This window comes from Lottia gigantea (assembly GCF_000327385.1).
Source record: "Lottia gigantea unplaced genomic scaffold LOTGIsca_5, whole genome shotgun sequence".
NCBI lineage: Eukaryota > Metazoa > Mollusca > Gastropoda > Lottiidae > Lottia > Lottia gigantea.
The window spans coordinates 3,458,419-3,481,784 of record NW_008709715.1 but is presented as its reverse complement, the minus strand read 5'-3'; the positions used below and the strand labels follow the sequence as shown (position 1 = coordinate 3,481,784).

The following is a 23,366-nucleotide window of genomic DNA, read 5'->3' as shown; positions in this document are numbered from 1 at the left end:
AAATGAATTAGAAAAGAAAAATGGAGGATTGAAATCAGCAGAAGATGCTTTCTACACAGAAGTCAATGACACTGAAATAGAATATGAGATTAAGGATTCAATGGACACAGAACCCAAAAAATGTGCAAAATGTCGTACTTGTTGTTTTAACTGCTGTCGTCCATGTTTGACTTCAGAAAATCCATTATCAGTAGACCCCTCATGCTGCAGCCGTTTTAAGTTTGCGTTTATGTGTCCACCTCATGGGCGATTAGGGGCATTATTATTGTGTATATTGTTATTTGGATTATGGTTTGGAGTGATGTATTTTTTAACGGGTAAAGAAATGTTACCAGGGGGTAATTTGTTTGCATTATGTACGTTATTTATTGCTTGTTGGTGTGGAGGATATTTATTCAATTTGATTAATCTTCCATCTTTGTTAGGTAAGTTAAATTTTGTACAGTTAATTTTTCATTTGGGATATGTAAGGTCTGAAAATTAATTAAATTAAATGAATTGAATTAGGCATTGCCTTAAATACTAATGAAATCAAATTTACCCAATGGAATATAAGTGCTCTTTCATGGTCTTTCTAATTAGTTCCATCACAGAGGAGGGTGATTTTTGGTAAAAAGGGCCTAATCATTTCAATATTTGTTTTTGAAGGTATGTTAATTGTTGGGGGTATGTTAGGTAATGTACCATATATCAATGTTGCTAGAGATATACATACTCTTTGGTCTATTGGTGCTAGGTAAGAATATTATTTAATTCATTTTGGTACCGTACCACTCTTTTACCATTCTTACATTCCTTGACTGCAAATAATTAAAGAGCTTTCTAGCTATATAACAATATCTTATATAGACACAGCTTTATGGAACAACAATCACTTGTTAAAATGATATGCACCGTTTCAACATGTTTCCCCTTGATCATGAAATTGTTCTCATTATTTGAATGTGTCTTGCAAGAAATGGTGAAACAGCATTTGAAGAATCAATCTTAATCCATTTACTGCTTTCTTTTTTTATGAAATGAATAAGTCAGATTGAAAGATAGAAATATAAAATATGGATGTCTAATTAATCTTCTGTTTATTTTTTTCAGACAAATAGCATTAGCTGTGATACTAATTAGAGCAGGACTAGGTCTGGATCCTAAAGCACTGAAGAAGTTATCTTTTGTTGTTATACGATTGGCATTCTCTCCATGTCTCATGGAAACACTGACAGATGGTTTGGTGTCCCACTTTCTTTTGGGATTACCATGGGAATTTGCTTTAATGTTAGGGTGAGTAGCTTTGGTGTTCTTCTTTGGCTTTCATATTTTGCATTAACATGAATTGTCCAAGTAGTTTCTGTACAAAATAAATCAAATCTTGACATCAAGATTTAACCAAATTTTTAAAAATGACCTAAACCATTTCATTATCATGAAATCTGTCTAGTTATATCCTCACTATAATATCTATGTATTCCCATTGTTCTATTATTGTAGGTTTGTTTTGGCAGCTGTATCACCAGCTGTAGTTGTACCCTCATTATTGAATCAGTCTAGTTGTATCCTCACTATAATATTTATGTATCTCCATTGTTCTATTATTGTAGGTTTGTTTTGGTGGCTGTATCACCAGCTGTAGCTGTACCCTCAATATTGAATCAGTCTAGTTGTATCCTCACTATAATATTTATGTATCCCCATTGTTCTATTATTGTAGGTTTGTTTTGGCAGCTGTATCACCAGCTGTAGTTGTACCCTCATTATTGAATCAGTCTAGTTGTATCCTCACTATAATATTTATGTATCTCCATTGTTCTATTATTGTAGGATTGTTTTGGTGGCTGTATCACCAGCTGTAGCTGTACCCTCAATATTGAATCAGTCTAGTTGTATCCTCACTATAATATTTATGTATCCCCATTGTTCTATTATTGTAGGTTTGTTTTGGCAGCTGTATCACCAGCTGTAGCTGTACCCTCAATATTGAATCAGTCTAGTTGTATCCTCACTATAATATTTATGTATCCCCATTGTTCTATTATTGTAGGTTTGTTTTGGCGGCTGTATCACCAGCTGTAGTTGTACCCTCATTATTGAATCAGTCTAGTTGTATCCTCACTATAATATTTATGTATCCCCATTGTTCTATTATTGTAGGATTGTTTTGGTGGCTGTATCACCAGCTGTAGCTGTACCCTCAATATTGAATCAGTCTAGTTGTATCCTCACTATAATATTTATGTATCCCCATTGTTCTATTATTGTAGGATTGTTTTGGTGGCTGTATCACCAGCTGTAGCTGTACCCTCAATATTGAATCAGTCTAGTTGTATCCTCACTATAATATTTATGTATCCCCATTGTTCTATTATTGTAGGTTTGTTTTGGCAGCTGTATCACCAGCTGTAGTTGTACCCTCATTATTGAATCTGTCAGATCGTGGATATGGAGTAGATAAAGGTATACCAACACTAGTGATAGCGGCTGCTAGTGTAGATGATGTTTTAGCCATAACAGGATTCGGTGTCCTCATTGGTATAGCTTTCTCATCAGGTAAGCTAGATCCTTGGATAGGGACATCATTCCTTTGTGTAGGCACGTTTTGATTTGATTTACTAACTTAATTTAATTTTATTAGTTAATCAACAATTTATGTCAATTGCACAAGGCATGGTTAGGCGAAAATGGTTTGTATCAACTGATAAAGCAAATGTTGAAACCACTATTTTGCTATAAAATGGTACCTTTACTGTGAGAAATATAAAGTTGTAATTATTAAAGAATGATTTAACCATGAGTTTTAAATGGGTAAATATTTTAAATTTTGTTCTGTAGGTAATTTGGTGTGGACATTATTTAAAGGACCATTAGAAGCTTTAATAGGTATTTGTTACGGTGTAATCGCAGGAATTATACTCTGGTTTATACCTCAAAAATCTAGTGTAAGTATAAAATATCAATCTCAAACTAACGGAGCATGGTTCTTAAATTGTCAGAATACTTCAAAGACAGGCTCTGACCATGGCATCTATAATAAGAGATGTCAATAAAAGTCGACCAAAATCTCTGGTAGCGACATTCCAAATGTGCTTCTGCCTTTTAATCGAGATTTAAGTCATAGAAATTGACAATCAAACTGATTGACCACATCATTTGGCCTTTTTAGACAAGGAGGACTTGAGCTCTCAAAATACCACATCTTAGCATATTGTGAACTTACATCCTCATGTTGATGTGGGTGAATGGTATGTTTATTGCTTTTTTGTAATAGATGATTTCTTGACTGTGAGATCTCACCCATCTGGTTTGTTTTTTTTTTTCTAGAAAAATCTACATCTTTTGAGATGCACTCTATTGATGGTTGGTGGATTATTTGTCTTATTTGGATCAAGAGCAGCAGGTTATGCTGGTGCTGGTCCACTAGGGTGTCTCACAATGCCTTTTGTTGCTGCCTTTAAATGGCGTCAAGAAAGAGTTCCAGGAGTTGCAGTAAGTTCTTTATCTTTATACATGAGATGTAGTTCTCTTTCTCCTATTCTCGTTGAAACAAGATTGATTAAAGAATAATCATGTTGGAAACAAGGTCAGAGGTTTGTTTGAAATTCAATCTCGCAAAAATAGATTGATAAAGCAAGATTCATTCACAATCATTCCATGTATAATCCATATTAATTTTAGGTAGCATTTGGTTGTCCTGTGCCATTTATTCATTATTAATTATGACGTTTCCGTGATGTGTTTGATAATCAAGTCTTAAATATTTGTTTGAATTAAACAGGATCCAATAGAATCTGCTGTAGGTGTTTTATGGATGATATTTCAACCATTATTGTTTGGTTTGATTGGAGCTCAAGTTAAAATAGAAGAAATAGAAATACAGACAGTAGGTCAGTTAGATTTTTTTGACTTTTAATCTTCTTTAGTTAGATTTATTTATGTGATTTGATGTCCTTTATGGAGTAGCACATCCATAAAGTATAAAATATGAGATTGCTGTTGCTGCAAGTTTTAACATGGCACTATCACTTAATCAAGCTGGCAACAATTTTCAGGATACACATGTAATGTTTAGAAATGTGTTTTGATTACTTCAGGTCTTGGTATAGCTACTTTATTTATTGGTCTTGCCATTAGAATGGTCACATCATTTGTAGCTGTACAGCGTACTGAATTAAATCTTAAAGAAAAATTTTTCATTCCATTTGCTTGGTTACCTAAAGCTACTGTCCAGGTAATGTACTTTCAAAATTACGTGTTGATTGGATTATTATTTCCTTTCCTTCAATCCTCCATGGTTTTGTGTGAGTTATTTCCCTTGAGTTTTGAAAGGTGTTATATGAGTTATTCCCCTTTAGTCTTCATTGTTTAATATATAGAACTACATGTAGAAATTTTAGAACAAAACTCTTAAAAAACATGTTGTTGTAACTCAGAGTTTCACACTATGCGATCTTCGGACATCTGACCTATATAATTCAGCCTGCGTCTCTACTGAAGTTGGACAAGTAGAAAATGTTCTCATGTCTACACTTCGATTGCAATAACACTTGAGTTGAGTTGAGTTACATGATTTTTTGGGGTTCTATTTTAATATACAGATCTACATGATTAATATGACTTCTTTCCCTACCTTTACATTTCCCAAGTTATATGATCAATATGTTACAGAGTCCTCATTTCCATTTCAGGCTGCTATTGGTGGTGTAGCATTAGATACAGCCACACATTTGAATGATAAAGTCAGAATGGAATATGGTGAACAGGTAAAGTTGATTTTTGTATCTCATTGAATTGTGTAACACTCTATCTACTATTAACATAGTCTAGATTTAACAGTGTAACAAAATATGGTTCTAATTATCTAAGTAACTTCCATTTGTGAAATCCATTGTTTGGACTCTAAAACCCTAAGAATAGATTTTAAGCCTATATGACACTGATGCTAATGTGTAACTTGGTGAAAGTCAGTAGTGAGTGAGTACTTTTGAAATGATATTAGGCTGAGGGGTGTATTTCCTTTCAATTCCCCAGAGAATGATATTGAGAGTTTGCACTAGTGCAGGTTCTCAGTCCTTTCTTTAGTATTTTATAGTTCAAAGATTTGACAAGGAATATTTTTGTCTATTTTCAGATATTGACTTTAGCTGTATTATCAATATTAATAACAGCTCCTATTGGATCATTTTTGATAGCTGTACTTGGTCCTCGCCTCTTAGCCAAATATAAACCTGGTAATCAGGTAGACAAGTCTGATATAGAGGGAGTAGAAAATGATGAAAGCAGTAACACTAATAATGCCTTAAACTTAAATGAGGGTGATATTAAAGCTATCCCTGTTATAGAAAACAATAATGAAACCACTACAAGAATGTGATGGAAATTCTTATCTAGTCAATTCCTACAATAGGCTACATAGGCTTGTGATAAAATCTTCCAATCTGATTTGAACAAACTTAGTCAGAAATCATGACTGGCCATGAAGACCTGATGTTTGTCAACACTGTCAAACATATTAGAGATAACATAGTTTATTATTGGTTTTTTAGATATAAAAATTTTCCAGCTGAAATATTGATGGCAAACTTTATCAATCGATACAAGTACTAGTACTGTATTTGTATGTGGAAGATTTTTCACTGCAATATTTTATATAGGCATTATTATTGTGTCATTTGAGTAACAAAGAGACAAGGAGGTCAAGAAAAGCCAATCAAAAATATCAAGATATATCCATTGAAATACCAAATGATAATCCTTCCATAAATAATTAGTATATGTCCATCAAAATATCATGTATTTTATCAATGTAACATGTAATCTTTATTTTAATCTTCCATTATGATATAATATAATATATGATCCAGTGTATGTAATATATATATTAATTCATCTGAAAAAAGGTATTAGTGTGTAGTAGGCTTAGTCACTTTCATTTAATCCCTTTTGCAAAATTTTCTGTATATACAAAGTAGTCCAATAACATCTCAAAATTCTTCTTAAAATAAATGGGATTTTCTGCATTCTTATAAGTTCTTTGGACTTCGAAAATAAATAAAATAAAATGTATGATATATAACGCTTTGATCAGATTACAACACTAATCTATCTAATAAAATATTGCAACAGTAAATATATTCAAATGAAATATCAAATTACAGATACTCAGTGTGTTATATGCTCTGTTAAATTTGCTGTAAATATGTTTTTTGAATGTATATGAAATGATTTGACATCATTTTAGCTGAAAGGGTATTTCACATGAATTGTCCTCAATAAAGTCTGTATTTTTGTCTACTTTGTTTTTTTCCCTTAGTGATTGTAAAGGGTTAGGGGGTAGGTACTGATGATTCATTGCTTACAAACATAATGATTCTGAGTTCAGAGTTGAAATCATGGTTCTGATATGTTGTAAATCCGTATCAGGACAGCTAGGTTAGCTTTCTAGTAAACACATGACTTTGCGTGTAATCAACCTTACTGGACACTGCCAGTTTTATTATAAAAAATAATTTATTTCCCTCATTATAAACAAAATATAACAATAATAATAGAAACAATTTCATTTGACTAATATTTGATATTGTTTTGTTCAATATAAATAAATTTGTTCAAAATGCATATCTGAATTAACCTCTTAAAAGTCAAATTAAAAGTATGTACAGGTTTCACAATAACAAGAATTGTTACAATATCATTACCCCTTCTGTACATCCATTTTTAATTTCTAGTAACATTTTACAGTCATTTTGGGTTTTTCTCATTCAATATGGGAAAAGGGTTTAATATTTAATGAGCTTTAATTTATATAGATATTTCAAAATATACCACAAAAATCAGTGCATCAATGGACATAAAAAAAAGCTTTGAGTACAATCTTGAATACATGAAAAATTTTCAATATCATAAATCAAAAAATTGATGTGGTTTATTACTATGGGCTATGTTTTCTTGTTATTTTCTTGAGTAGAATTGTTTCAAAGCAATTTTCTCACTGATAAATGGTTGAGAAACTGAACAATAGATCACAAAATGGTTTAAGAAGATTATATCATCTATAAACATGATAGCTTGTCAGGCAGGTAGCACACTACCAGCTATCAGAAATGATAACAAAGTCTGTAGCGGTTTAATATGTGATACCAATCATCAGATTGTTACTAATTTTTACTAATTACTAGTTTTATTGAGACTTTAAATTTCTTCAAGATCGGATAAAAAATGTAGTCTCTATAAGGCCTACAAGACAAACTAGACGCATTGAATTGAGTCAAGGGCAATAACTTCCAAACTATTCATCCAATTATTGCCATTTTTGAACTTGAGATCTCATCCATATATACATGCATACCAAGTTTCATTAAGATCAGATAAAAATTGCAGCCTTTATCATGCATACAAGCCAAATTTAACGTGTTTTACTAAGTCAAGGGCAATAAATCTGAAACCATTCATCCGATTATTACCAATTTCGAATTTGACCGAGATCTCATCAATATATACATGCATACTAAGTTGCATCAAGATCAGATAAAAGCTGTAGTCTCCATCACGCATACAAGAAATGTGGACGGATGGACGGACAAGGGCGACTGCAATATACATCCACATTTACTACTAGTGCTATTGGTGATCCCATCAAAAAGTCTTCTGTGATTGGTTATTGCTGCCTGCTTTTTCTTTTTGGAATCACCATGTGGGCGTAAAAAAATTATAACAGAAAAATCTCATTATCTAGTCAGTATTTGTCATTCAATCAAACAGAACCACCATTTTGGTTTTGCCAATGTATTTGTGTTTGATTGCTATGTCAGAGACCAGACCAAATATAATCTTAATAAAAATAATCTAAAACAATTTTTAACAATAAATAGCAATGTTAATCCAAATTCTATAATAAACAATAAAATGTTGACAATCATAAAATATAAATTATAAACCTATTTACATCTTTGGATGAAAGTATTTATTTCATGGATTGAAATACCTTGAATTATAGAATGAAAAACTATATTTGTATATAGCCGTGAACTATATTCTCTATATTGAAACAAACTTTAAACTTATTATCTATATCAGAAAATGGAAACTATCTATCCTGTACCGGAACATGGTGATAAACCCCATACATAAAAACATCAGTTTAATTGCACAATAAATTTTGAAATATGCCTTACAAGTGTAACATAACCCACTTTTTCATCCGATCATCATTTGCTAAATTCTATATTCAACAGCTCACTTAATTGTAAAAATTTTACAATCATGTAACTATTTGACTGAAGCTAGTATTAGTTTCCCTTCGTTCCCTCTGCCAACTCTGAACCACTAAAATTTTACTTAATATCATCTTTTTTAACTTGAAAAATTTTTTTTTTAATGCAGTTTCAATGTAAGAAATATTTCATGATGTGTGTAGTTTAACTAGTAACTGACTGTGTAACAGAAACACGTGGTGGAAAGTTGAAGCAGTACTACTATATTTATCTACACACAATTAACCCTAAAATAACCAAAGAAACATATCAAGATTTGGATGAATGTTCAATAGTTATAAGGTTACCATTCGTCTCATGTACCACATTACCATTGGACACATGACCCTTAGAAATTTCTTTCAAATCTTTAGCAGTTGACATACTAATAATTTTCTTTGTATCACATGACCTCTTTTTTCCATCCTGATATTTAGAGAATATATAAAAAATTCCACCTGAGAGATTCATACCGATTCCAATATAGGTTGGTAAATTGTGACTGATACCACCAAATGTAACCAAACCTATCATTGTTTGTGCTAGAGCTTTCAGTCCTCCAACTACACTTGTTGTTAAAGCAGACGTCAAACCAGCACATAGAAACAGTGAGTAGTTCAAAACACAGCCTATACTGATTGTCAAAAAGAATAACAAAATAAAACGAAAGTCACCAAAATAAGGATAATCCCACACCTTAAACATTTCTTGGTTAATAAAAGAAAACATTAGTAGTAATGGTAAAGTATTGTAACTATTTAATTGTAATGTTTGGGCTGTTGTCATATTTTCTTCTGAGAACTTCTGTACTAAGATGAGATAAATGGCTTGTGTAAAATTGCTTAAGGCACCACAAAAGTAAGCAACAGGATTAAAACTTAAATCACCATATCCTGTAAGTAAATAGTAAGAATAAGTTATATAGTTTCATTTGAGGTCTCAAAACATTTTTATACGAAAATTTGACTTCAGACATACAGATTTAATTAATATACAACTCCAGAGTATTTATGGTTCAATGGCTTATTATAATAAGTTTTTCCGTTTCATATACATAATCATCTTGCAAATGGATGCACATGGGTGATCAACCATAAAGTAGGCTAATCAAACAATTATAGGACACTGTAACAAATCAATAAAACAGTAACTTACCTGCAATAAAACAACCAAGACTCAGACAAAGTACAGACCCAACAGTTAATTTGGATGGCAACTGTCTTTTTAACAAAAAATATGACAAAACCATGGTTGAAATTGGTACACATCTTTTCAATACACCATACATAGCAATATTCATATGAGATAAGGCACTAAGTGCAAGTAAAGCATTCATTCCATAAAAAAATGCCGGCCAGAAAAAAGATCTTCCTCTTTTGATTGTATATTGTGGTAGGTCTATCATATCGATCAATTTTAAAAATTCTAATAAAATAATTGTAAAAATCATTTGAGCAACCATAACTATCACAGGGTAGTCAAATTCATAAGTATACATCAATGTTTTACTAATGAATGCTGTGGCCACAGAACAACAACCATAAAATGCTGCTGCACTCACAGCTTTAATAGACGTGGAAACATTATTTATACTTTCTGATGTTATTTCTATTCGTACTTCTTTCTTTTCAGCCATATTTCAAGTTAATATCACAGACTTTTTGTTTCAAATTTAAATTCACTTGGTCAAACAGATCTGAAAAAGAAATTAACAAAAATTTACAAAAACAAGTTTTCTTCATCAATTTAAAATTGAAATGTATTTCTTTATAAAAGTCTCAATTCATAGGATTGTCCCAAATTAAGATTTTTTGAAAAAATTGAATTCACCATGTGAACTACAGTCATACTTATACTTGCCTTCAGCATGCAGTCAAAGGAATGCTCAAAAGTGGCTGCTAAGCAGTTTACTGCACACAGTTAAGAATGACAAGTTGATATTTTGTAAAATACATCCATTTTCTAACAATATAGGCCTAATAACAATCAGAATAGCATTACTGATGAATGAAAATAATCTGTATGGCAACAATATAATATTGTTTGTTTGGTTTATTTTTATGCCACTCTGCAAATCTGTTTTACATTTTTTAAATTTTGATGGCTTTTTTCCTGGAAGGTTTAAAAAGGCATGTCTGTTTTTGGCCAATTGATATTTATATCAATATTCATCTAGTTTGCAATCAAATAGGATTTAAAAGCTTGTTGCACGATTACAAATAAATACTTAAAGAGTTATATTCATGGATTATAGACAAAGGATATACTGTTTGGCAGTAATTAATTGTGAGTTTAATTTATCCAATTAACAAGAATTATTGACAATTAGCTGCTTATTGGAGGCTGACATGTGTTCACAATCAAGAAAAATTGGCTGGTGGTGTGGAATGGGTAAATTTGGTCGAAAATTGCATTGGGGGAGAAATTTTGGTGTCTATTCATTAGATGGTGGTGCTGAATAAGTGACTGCTAGGACCTGACCTTACCTGCTTCTCGGACATATCACTTTGCTCCAACCAATAAATAAATTCTGAGCTGAACCATTAGTGAGTCCATCATGAAATATTGTACAACAGTAAGCTTACCACTAAACAGCCGAGGGGTAAAATTTCCCTTCGTAAGTAAAGCCTTTACTGATTGCATTCTGGTAGCATGTGGGTCACAGAAAATTGGACTCATTCAGTCGAGCTTTGTATCCCTAGACACCAATATTTATGACAAATTTGGCTTGTGTCATGATGAAAATTCTCATAAACTAGCAACCCCATGCAGAAGTTTCTGCAAAAAATATGATGTGCTGGCGTAACTTTTACTATGGCCGTTTGTAGCGACCAAACAGTGAGCAACGCCCATAAAAAGTGATATTTTATGTCTATTTCATCCTTAAATAATAGTTATGTCTCTCATCCATATATCATGCCCATGGAACAGGAAGAGCCAGATTTGTCAACCAACATGTTAAAATTGCCACTATAGAATTAAATGAAATGAATACCGTCACTGACGGTAAAAGAAAATATATCATTATTTTATATTATGCCTTTTTCCTTAAGGAAAATGTTACGTCTAATAATGACAAAATTAATCGTTGCCTTTAGGTAAAATATTCAATAAATCTATTTACCTTCTTTGACTCTAGCCTAGCCTAGCCTAGCCTAGCCTAGCCTAGCCTAGCCTAGCCTAGCCTAGCCTAGCCTAGCCTAGCCTAGCCTAGCCTAGCCTAGCCTAGCCTAGCCTAGAATTGTCAAAATAGGCTTCCTTTATCAGATGTTTTTATCCAAACTTTGTGTTGGACAGATATCGACGGTGGATATGCAGCAGAAACCACATTTTGTTCTTTTTAATAAAGTTAACAGACGTGTTAATCACCTTAAAGTTAAGTGGCACAGTCAAGTCTGGTTTTGGTGTTCCGTTTTAGTGTTAACTCAGGATTTAGACACTAACACCATAGTTGGATATTAACATGAAGAGTGTTACACAAGCTCATTATCAATAATTTTTGCTATTTTAGAGTTTTCTTGAAGGAAGTATTTTTGGCATAAAATGAAAATTAAATATTATGTACATGCCTGTTGATGTCCGGTTAGGTATTACTGTTTGTTATTCGCTATTTGAATTCCGCTCGATTTTATGCTGAAATAGGCCTTAAAATGGATTTAGAAACTATCTGCTTACATTAGTCTCTAGGGATTAACACGAAGATGGGGTCAAGTTTAGTGTTAGGAGGTTCCTTTAGTTTATTTATGTTTATTCCTGCTGTTGAGCTATTGGAGAGCAATATAATAAAAATACTAGTGGTAGTCTAGATAGACCTATTATCAGAATTATCTTATATTGGTATCAAGTCTTTTATTGGGCCATGTGCAAATATGGACCTCACCGCTCACCCAGTGTCAATGACATTATAGAACTGTATAGTACCGGTATACAGTTCTATGATGACATTAAAATATCCACAGCGGCACAACAGATATTCACCGATAGATGTACCAACAAAATAAAGTTTTAGTCCATTCATGAAATTTCTGAGATGATCCATTGAACTATAAGTAGTGAGTGATGGCGATTATTATGTGAGGTCACTGAACACGATGATAGAATATTCTATTTAACACCCTATTAGTAGGCTACATTGTACAAAATTCAAACTAAAACTTTTAAAAATTTACCATTCATTCATTCGACGAACAAATCACAAATGCTGTGTGGATTTTCATGTCACGTAGTTTCCTTTTTCATTTATATTATGAACTAAAATTCAATTAGTGATCAAAATATAATTGTTGACACAGCCGACATGTTTACCACACCTGTCATGTCATAATGCAAAGAACGACGTGGAAAATTATCGATAAGGGCAGATAACTCCCAAAATAATAAAATCAGACAAAAATTAAAGAACATTTTTTTATTCGGGGACAGGCAGTTAATCTCTTTCAGAATGTGTCAAATGTCAGTCTCTTAACAATATTTTTGTAGATATAGATCCTATGTTTCAAATGAATCTCAGGTTTCTCATTAATAATTTAGACTGTTAATTGTCCTTTGCTCAGTAAATAATAATCTTGAGAACTCAATGACTAATGGGGAAAGAAGGTCAGACATTTGAAATGGAAACTGACCAAATATAAAAATTATCGCTAAAATTAATTAAAAAAAAAAACACGAAAAAAAACAGCTGCCAAAAATATCTATCTTGATTATCATTACCAAACAGATGTTTGGTGACTAGTATGGGCACTAAACCATACAAAATTGCAGGAAAACTTTTTCTATACAATTTAGATTAAATATAGATATCAGTTCATTAAAACTTTTATTACAAATTGTTTTGAATTAATCCAACATATCTATTGATCCTAATATATAATAATCAGTCCAGAATCACTGATGACTTTAACATGATTCTCTATGTGAACTGACATTTTTAAGTCTGTATTATATTAAATGTTCCATGGTTTTTTTTTAACATGAATTTCTTAGAATTTTCATGAGAAACATTGTGTAGAAAAAGACCTCAACATCAATTAACAGATTAAAACAAATCAACCAAGGTTCTTGAGTATCCTGTCTAGTAGCTGATCCTTGTGTAAACTTCTTTTACCCATTCACAGGGTAGACTGGAATAATGATGAAAATAGTCACTAAACCTTCTGATCTCCATTAAGACTATCACCTGTTTGAAGCAAAATGTACATTATTGTACATGATGTTAACGTTGTAACACCCTAACCATGCTGCAGCCTGTACTTTGGTAGTGATAGATTTTGTCATAATAACAGTTTACTGTGGTCAGAAGATAGTGGGGTATCAGACACTCTAAAAGTTTTATGACAGCTTCTTCACACTTTAAGAACTGAATGAATGAAAGACACCATTAACATTAATGATTATAGAAGATAATCTGACACCAGTTGCATTCATCCGTTAGATTTCAATAGGCTTTTTATTTTTGAGTTCAGCATTTAGCTGTGATATACATATCGCTTTTATTGCATATGATAAATAGTATGAATCATGAACAGTAACATTAAAAAACTTTTGTTATAAGTCATTCATCTAGTCAAGCACTATGCTTTAATAATATTTCAAGTCTATATTGCATTGAGAACTAAACTTTTCTTTACTCAAGTTCACTTTCAGAAATTAAAAATGTCCATCTTCTTCAATTTTTCACATAGAGCTCAGCCTCAGGTAGTTAAACAGAACACATAAAGTAGTCTTGAAGATTCTAGCACATATAGATGAAATATCAAAAGTCCATTTACACAACTACATAATTCACTCTCAAGTTTTTACCACACTATATCAGTCTAGAACACTATTGGTTTTCATCTAAGTGATCGATACATTTTCAATAAAGCAAATCCTAGTCCTGATAACATGGCAACACCGAGTCCAATATGAATATAAACTTTATTTTCATCTGTATATAAACTTCTTAGATGTCTGAAAGAAAAAAAACATTGATTGTATGTGATTAATAGATCAAAGGTATAATATATGGTAAAATTAAAGTGATTTTTTTCACATAAGGATTAAAAATGAATTTTTTTGTTGTTGATACAATAAACATATTCAATATAATAATTTAAATTTTATTTGCATATATTTTCATATATTTTGTGAATTTCTATAATAAAAAAATTTACATAGTATAATCTAAAGTGCTTCATGCATAGTGTTGAAAAGCCATGTTAAAAGATGTCTTGTTAAATGTATGACCCTCTTTAAACTATATACAGTTTTACCAATGTCTGACCTGGATATGTACAAATATGTTAGCTTGACTAAACCTTACTAATAAATATTAAACTATTTCTACTGATTTGATTAGTTTTGACTTTTTTTTTAGTAGATAAGTCTTATATCCCAAAAGTGTTACTTTTCTTCATTTATAAATTAGACATAGCTTCAGATGAAATTTTTTCTTTTATATATTTGCATGCAAAGTTCCAATCGACAACATAAATATAACAAGGTGAAAAGGTCAGAGCTGGTGGGAAAAATATCTATACAAATAAAGTTAAGTTAAATGCAACCATATCATTTTTGAGAAGAAATTACCCAGACACCAACTAGTGCAAATATAAAGGTAAAATGTTCAGGATATTTAATAGGGAGCATGCAGTGTGAAATAGTTGACTATATAGACAGAGTGATAATACATAGAGGGACATGAACCTTAATTGATCCTGTAACCACGGAGATTGTGGATGAACCAATAACATGTGAACCAAACGCTTAAGATTGCTGAAAGAAAAGGAGGACAATCATTATAATATGGGGAACGAGATAAGAGCTCTGCTTTAGAAATGGCAAAGCAAATGCACTTCAAGAAAAGCAATTAAGCCATTTTGAATATATATCATTACTATGATTAAAATGCAAATGAAAATGGAAAATTTATTTAAAATACTATTTCTAAACTAGAATTTTTTAAAAACTATACAAAAATTAACAAAACTTATGATATAATGTGAAGATACAATTTAAATGAAATGTAAAAAATAAAAGCAAATAAGAAAATTTAAGAAACACTTACGGATAAGCAGCCATTGTTGCCAATTTAACATATATATCATGATTGACTTTGTCTATACAGGTAAATAACTGCGGTGGAGGGAGTTTATAATAATTACAGAACTGGGCAGGGGTCATCTCATAATCTTGTCTAATCTCAGGATGTTCTGCTTTACAGGCCACTATCAATGTTGGTATTTTACTATCTATAAATAATCGCTGCAAGTAGAAAGAAAATGAACTGTCAAACATTACAATCTTAATACTTAAGAGAGTCATGTGATGACCTTTTGACAGCTAGGTTTGGAAATAGTGACCTTATTCAAAATATTGACAGGATACTTTTTAACATTAGATAATAAAACAACTTACCAAATAAATTCTTGCACAAATTTCAAAACTTTTAGGATTTGTAACATCATAACATAAACAGGCTACATCACAATCTAATTCAGTTGGTACAGACATATCACTCATACCAAAATCTACTTCATGTAACTGTAACAAAACAATTCATAATGATAGGCAAAAAAGGGGACAAACACTTCGAATTCCTTTTTGAGGCAGAAAGAACTCACAAGATCACTGGCCATGGCATCAGAATTTTGTATAAATATACAGTGATTCAAATCTAGCAGACGATGACCAGTCTGGCCACACCTGAGTCTTTTTGGGTTCAATGAAAGGAAATTTACATCCAATTTTTCTGCAACATATCAAGCAACTGAAGGTGGATTGAAGAGGAAAAGTAAGTCAGACCAGTGTTTAGTGTACTACTAACCATTAAATGTTTTTCTTGACCATAAACTTGAACAGTATTTATAGTAAAACTAGAAAAATGCTCTCTATTTAAAGTGGCTATATAACGTAAATTCCTGCCCAATAAACCTTGAAGAAAGGCAGTCTGAAATACAGAGAAATAAGATCACTTCATATTTAAACATAAACAATGGTGCAAGAATTATACATTTTTAAAATGACATACAAGTTATACTGTGTCAACAGTTCTGAAAAGCACAAAATAAGGAAAAGATATCTATAGCAAAACTAAATTAAATTAGAAATAAATAGTATTTTACTTACCTTTCCAGCACCTTTACCACCCAACACATGGCATCGAAATACATTACGTGTTGTTTGTCTCTTTTCTAAGTCTATTTTCTTGTCTCTCGTAACTATAAAACAAACAACATTAATAACAACATATAGTAAATATAATAAATAAATTGGAAACACATGTGGAACTACATTTTCTAAACTGTTAACCATAGACTAATTTCAGCTGAAACAGCAGAATGACAGTCTTGCAAAGAGAAAATTTATTGAATAATTCTAAAAGAATGTGCAATGATGGAAATTTCTACAAGTGAATCTGAATGATATATCTGTATATAAAGCAATGATTACCATGTATAGCTGTTAACTGAGAGTCGTGTGTATAATTATAACCTAAATAAGCTAAATATTCTATAGTTCTAGGTACATCTAATAACGAGGTCAACCTGTAATTCATAAAATTCAATAAATGAATATGGATTTTCCATGACCACAACATGCACTTCGTATTGAGAGTAATTAGAACAGCAGCATTTCCAATTGGTTAAGATTTTTCAAATGTGTACACTTTGAAACATTTTAATAATTATACAAACAGCATCACTGACAGAAGGGAAACTAATCCAAAGATATATTCCTGATTGAACCATAAAAACTGTAAATGATTAAATGAAGTAATAATTCATAACATCATGGTTTGAACTACCGAAAAGAGCTGAAAGTGTGTTACTCAATGGGAATCTGTATCATACTTACGTCCATTGTGCTATATAACCTTTTAATGATATCCAGCCTTGTGGATTGGTACAAACTGTATTATTGACGTCAGGTCCCCACGGCATTATAGGACAGGTACTGAAGAGATTCTGTAATTCTGGTGGTGATAAACAACCATCATAGTCCTGAAGAAAAAAACCAACATTGTCTGAATGTCGTTTGCTTTGTTTTATTAATCATATGACTGTCACAGCCACTTAAAATGCAAGTTATGCAAGTCAACCATGCTGCAAATGGGTCTTTATAATTTTAGTTAGAGCAGAATACATTAAATTTCACAGAAAAGATCCTAGTGAACTAAATTAGTTTTCCTGGTAAAATAGGGATGTTGTTTTGTTTTATATATAAATTTATAACAACATGGTACATTACCTCATCATATTTTTCAAATAATGTACTTAAAAATTCTAAACCATTATTACTTAATTCTGTAGTAGACCCATTTCCTATTTGAATCCTACAATAGTAAACAAATCATACAAGTATATTTTATTTTTGCCAATATAAAACCTTTCTTCATCATTTAAAGGTAATTGTATTTCCTCTCTACATGTAGTTTATAATGCTGACAACTAGGTTGTTAACGTCACAAAGGCCTCAATATTTATGATATTTATGATATTGAGTGACAGAATAGAGATATGTAGCTTTCATATTTGGAAAATTTCAAGACTTTTTTTTTAACTAATATTGCAAGCAATTACATAACAACAATACTGGTATTTACTTTGGTGCAACAAAATCCTTAGCTAATGCTAAATGTTCATCATAACCAAATTTACGTAAAACAGTCCAAGTTGTTTCATGTCTACCTTTCTGTATAAATAATGTATGTAAAAACAAAAAACCTGCAATAGATAATAAACCAAGAGTTGATCATTTATATATATTAAGGCAGTACAAACTTAATCAGCAATTGAAAGAGGCCTAGAAACACAGACCTCACAAACATAAAAATAGCAGATTGTACTTGTTGTCCTAGATATACATTGCAATATTTCTGACCATCAATGACTACTGGAATATTCTAATAGTTTTCTCCCTCCTATTCAGTGAATTCACAGATGGTTCATATTCATCATGTCCTCTATTTCAACCAGCTGTCCTGATGCAGATGTTACATAAGAAATATTGACAGCAAGAGATGAGTTTTTGTCCAGCTTTGTTATTCAGATTCAACAAGTATATTTACCTTTCAATGAAATACCGTCATCTATTATGCCCTCAGATGTATGTTTACGTACAATTTGTTTTACATCTTCTAAAGCTTGTGGATGTAGTGGTGCATTAAAACATTTTTGCTACAAACATAAAAAAACATATCCTGTTCAAAGCATTATTCAGCATAATACATAACTGAACAATTAAAATGCTTCAATATTGCATCTTTCAACTGATAATTGGTCAATTCTCATAGCACTTGTCTTTCTTAGATTATCTCAGTGTTTCACTCACACACCAACACTTCTTATAACACTTCCAATAAATTTAGGAGCTAGAGCTGAGCTAAAGGTAGATTAATAGATAAATTACCTGAAAGTTATTAACTTCTTCATCATTTAAAAGATTATCATTGTCCATATCACAAATCTAAAATACAAATCAGAATAACATTCTTTAAAAACCAGCATTTATCAGTTATTTACCTTTCAACCACAACATTATTAATTGAAATAAATTACAGAACTATGCATTTGCTAATTGTGTCTGATGCAAGCTCTAAGTAAATAGAAATAAGTTCAAGATAGTAACTTACTTTAAATATTCTAGTTAATGCCTTACGACATAGAGGAGTTAACTGTAAAAGAAATATATAATATATATATATACATGGTTTGGTAAATATTCCGGAGGATATTATAACATTAAAAGTTAAGCATTTTCAACATGAATATAGTTTAGTTACCATTCTAATTGTTAAATATTCCTCACCTCTTTTTCTTCAGGGTTATATACAGGAGCTGTAGGATGTAAAACAGCTTTCTGAGCATAATAGAACACTTCACTGATATTCTTTAATGTTCGAGCTGAACACTGCAATATATAGAATAAAAATACAATATTTTTGAAAAAAATAAAATGGCATGCACCATGTGGGCTAATGAAGATGAGCAACTCCATGCTGGGTTCAGTGTCAGAGGCATTAGCCTGCTCTTTTTCAATATCCATCTGTCTAGGATCTTTAATGTGCACAGTCTGTAGCACACAGGCCTTGGTTTATTGTCCCAACCGAACAGCTAGACGCTTTTTCCATTTCAGACAGGGGGGGGGGGAGGGGCCCACAATATTTTAGAAAAAAATCAATTCCAAAAGCAGGTTAAAACATAACATGCTAAAATGTTCTATGTTATTATGTTGTTTTATCATCAAAACATTTGTTAATAGTGTCTAATATTGTTAATATCTAAAGTTTTATCTCAAATGTATGGTATTGAAGAACATTAATCTGTTCTCTACATATAATTGAAAATAAAATATGCCACAATGGTCACCGTCTGTTAATGTTATTAGTGTTCTTACCTCAACACAAGTTTCAACTTCTGCAAAATCATTCATAATAGGTAAGATACTCTGAAAGTTGAAAAAAAAATACCACATAACAGCAGAAATTACATCTAAATGACCTGTAGAAACAATGTATTGAGATGCTCATGCAACTATTTTGGTGAAAAAGTAAAAATTTTGCTTTTGAAATATATTGCCAAGGTCACATTTTACACTACGGAATAAACATAAAGGATAGTCACAAAGTAAAAATGAAACTTTTGATAATAAATTTAACTATATTACAAATTTTGCACATAATATTACTGCACATCTGGGTAAAGAAATGGTAGAATTAGTTGAAATCATTTCAGAATTTTTAATCCTATTTGTGTAGAACACAATTCACTTTATACTACTTTACCTCTAATGTAGGATATTCAGTTTGGTCAACTTTATTACCAACTAATATAACAGGTTTATGATGCTCATCACCTAATGTTGTTCTTATATATGGTAACCAATGGGTTGTAAGCTACAAAATATCAAGTCAATCTTTAATACTCACTGCATTACATTGACAACATAAAATCTCATAAATACCATTTGCCCATCTGAAACTAAACAATTCTACCCAATTAAAACTGGATGCTATATATACATTATATCAACATTCTTTATAATCTAAAAGGCCTTTAAGATTATAATTACTCATTATTCTTGCAGCAGGTTTTCAACATTTTTGACTTATTTATGCTATAAATGTTCCGGAATTCTGATTTGTTATTTCAACAAAGCCAGAATCTGAGGGAAGAATAAAGCTGTATTAACTTTTGAAATGCTTAAACCAAACAGAAGTACTGCAATTTTTTTTAGAATTTGACTATTTTCATTGAATGTAACGTTTATTTCTCATCTTACCCTTTGTATAGAATCTTCATCCATAACAGAATAAACAAGACAAAGAACACTAGCCTATATTGGAAAAGAAATGTTATACGTATAACAAAAAAAATGTTAATAGATTCATTCATGAAAGCATTCAATTGTTCTGAGGGCACCTTTAATGCTACTGTAATGCATCAATACACAATACATGTAATTTGTACTAGAAGATGTTTCAAATAAACATAACAAATGAAAAAACCTACTCTGAAGGAGAAAATATTGTTTGTAAACTAAAATAATACACAAACCTTGGCCATTTCTTCTTCTAAAACTGTTTCATCTTGATCATGAGCTAAAATTATTAAATTATACAATAAGATCATTTTTTGATAGCAAGTTTGCCAAAAATACATCTTTTTCAGTTTTGACCAAATAAATAATTTACAAATATAATTTACTTTGATTTCTGTAAGATAATTGTTCTACAGTAGTGTGACTTAAAATAAAACATTCTTAAAATAGTGGCTTGATTTATTTGATAACACTATACATATAGTTTAACTTACAAGAATAGTCAACTATGTGGGTTGGAACTTTTTCAGGGGTGACATCAGCTGGTATAGTAATCTCTTCGGCTCTTGATGGTACCTAGGAAGATAAAACATAATATTAGAACAACAACAAGAATTTCCTGAACAATGAATATAAATCAAGACTGCCTCTATGGTTGAATATGTTAGAGAGCTCAATGAATAAATAATTAGTTCAATGTAAATTGTTCTAGCAATTAGCAAAGATGGGTTACTTACATCTTCTGCAAATTCTTCACTAACTAAGGACAATATCAATGAGGTTTTACCAACTCCAGCTATAAAATAAAGTATGTGAAAATAATTCCTCTCTACAAGAGTTACAGGCTACTGAGAGTAAAATGTAAGTACTAATACCAAAGAAACATATAGTGTAACAATCATTATCATCGAATGATTTTACAAAGAGTATATTCAGCTGTGAACCAATTGGGCATCTTTTTTGCTATTTCGTCGGCAATTAAAAAAAAAAGTGGAATCAATCCACTCTACTGAGACAAATAATAAAAAATATTCTGCCAAATATACTAATTCTGCAAGGCATTTGTAAGTAATCTAAATAGTAGACTGATCAGTAAAATTTCATTTACCCACAAATATGCAATAAATAGTTACATATTAATCTAAATCATTGTTCTTGCCAATCAGTAGGCAACTTATAAAATGCTCATGTACTTACCATCTCCTATGAGGAGAATCCTTACGTCACGTTTGGACGACGACATGGTTTCAGCTTACACTTCCAGAGTCAAGATCTACTCGTATCTCAATAAATCATTTACTACCAAATACTTGTCGAAAATAAATAAATTTGACCTTGCTAAAAATATATCTTACACATGTTTAGAAAAATGATATTTAAGCGCAATGTGAGAGTGTTAACAATCCAAATTTAACAACAAAACATCCGTTTGTAAAATGTTTTAATTTTCGAGCGGAAAAACAAATTTCAGACGTTAACAAGAAGAAAGATACACAGTTTTTGTTTAAAAATGTTCACCATACAAATTGTTCACCATTTTGTTTATTAACTTCCGGTTTACTGCGCAGAATCGATACACATCTCACCAATCAAAACCATCTAATTAATTATCACCGGAAATAGTAAGATATCATTGTGAAATAATACAAGACACTACAAGTTATTTGAGTTAGTTCGAATACAAAATTAAGAAATTTGTCGCATTTATATGAAGCCATCTCTTTTCTAATTGTATATTTCGAAAGACAAATATGTTGAAAATTCTATCGAAATGAAACAAATATGAGATATTTATGAAGAAAAATTCCCAATAAACGGATACCGACTTGAGAATATTTCAATTGATAAACTTCGTCTGCTTGTCAGCTTATTTTAGGGCCCATTAGGCTATGTTTAAACCGAAACATTTGGTAGGTGAATATCAGAAATGTAGGGCTTGAAATGAATAATAATGTGGCAGAGAGTATGTTATGGGGAATAGATGTAAGCGTTAAGTAACCATTTTAGCCTAACAACACTAAACAATACAGCCCCTAGTAGGGGCCTAGACAAGGCCTTCCTTCTTATGTTATGACCAGTCACTGAGTCAGTGCTTGTAACCACTTTTTCTTTTGGTTTGCTTGTTGATATTCTGTAGGCTTAGATTTATTGTACATGTCGATCTACTAAATGTATATCTCTGATAATTGATATAGAAAAATTAAAGATGTAGATGTAGAAAGATAATTAAATCTAGACAACTATTAACTTACAACGTAACTGAAAGTAACAGTCAATGCAAGTTTAGGCATTTAACTGTAAAAGATTGTCAAATTGAAAATCAAGTTTACATGCTTATTGGTATGCTTTTAGTTTCTTAAAAACCTCCACTTTTTAAACAGGACCTATATATACCGGTATTTACCTTTATCTAGCACATAAATGCAAAATATTTACAATGGCCCTATAACACAATTAATTCAAAATTGCTGGTTATACCTATGTTATCTGAGATGTGGTGACCTGACAATGGAGTAAAACTTGTATCACTTTTTCAGAGTCACATTTTTTTTTGAAAAAGTTGAAAATCATTTGTTATATTGCATGCTCTTTCTTCTCTCAATCAAATCATAGCAATTTGAACCATAATAAAAAAAAAACAAAGCAGAAAGTTGTAAATCATAATCAAATTTCAAGTTGTGTTCTATTTATAACTTCTGAATTAAATTCAAACTCTTTTGAATTGTAACTGTATATCAGGTATACAACATGTTCATTCAGGCATTTGGCTAAAATACAGTTCATGTAAACTGTCTTGAAATATATATATTGTGTCCTATTAACAATGTG

General features: G+C 31.2%; 3 protein-coding genes across 3 annotated transcripts; 1 reads left to right on the top strand and 2 right to left on the bottom strand.

The window, feature by feature from the left end:
* Window positions 1-100: 100 nt before the first annotated feature.
* On the top strand, window positions 101-6,277 carry LOTGIDRAFT_210172 (hypothetical protein; the record flags this gene model as incomplete). The annotated part of the gene is made up of 10 exons (XM_009061968.1): window positions 101-425; window positions 649-736; window positions 1,093-1,275; window positions 2,363-2,538; window positions 2,821-2,927; window positions 3,310-3,459; window positions 3,764-3,872; window positions 4,080-4,216; window positions 4,674-4,748; window positions 5,117-6,277. The coding sequence occupies 10 exons, from the start codon at window positions 101-103 to the stop codon at window positions 5,357-5,359; spliced, it is 1,593 nt and encodes a 530-aa protein (XP_009060216.1). The 3' UTR covers window positions 5,360-6,277.
* Window positions 6,278-8,263: 1,986 nt separating this feature from the next.
* On the bottom strand, window positions 8,264-12,543 carry LOTGIDRAFT_229077 (hypothetical protein). Its single transcript, XM_009061967.1, has 3 exons — window positions 12,407-12,543; window positions 9,393-9,933; window positions 8,264-9,130 (listed from the first exon to the last, which is right to left on the bottom strand). The coding sequence occupies exons 2-3, from the start codon at window positions 9,871-9,873 to the stop codon at window positions 8,508-8,510; spliced, it is 1,104 nt and encodes a 367-aa protein (XP_009060215.1). The 5' UTR covers window positions 9,874-9,933; window positions 12,407-12,543; the 3' UTR covers window positions 8,264-8,507.
* A 2,735-nt stretch (window positions 12,544-15,278) lies between these two features.
* LOTGIDRAFT_210168 (hypothetical protein) lies at window positions 15,279-22,080 on the bottom strand (the record flags this gene model as incomplete). The annotated part of the gene is made up of 19 exons (XM_009061966.1): window positions 21,735-22,080; window positions 21,275-21,333; window positions 21,032-21,113; window positions 20,774-20,817; window positions 20,499-20,552; window positions 20,002-20,112; window positions 19,614-19,664; window positions 19,026-19,127; window positions 18,850-18,891; window positions 18,627-18,683; window positions 18,286-18,394; window positions 17,821-17,941; window positions 17,466-17,550; window positions 17,073-17,218; window positions 16,668-16,762; window positions 16,344-16,435; window positions 16,038-16,164; window positions 15,633-15,748; window positions 15,279-15,479 (listed from the first exon to the last, which is right to left on the bottom strand). Exons 1-19 carry the CDS (start codon window positions 21,778-21,780, stop codon window positions 15,279-15,281), a joined length of 1,740 nt encoding a protein of 579 aa, XP_009060214.1. The 5' UTR covers window positions 21,781-22,080.
* Window positions 22,081-23,366: the final 1,286 nt, after the last annotated feature.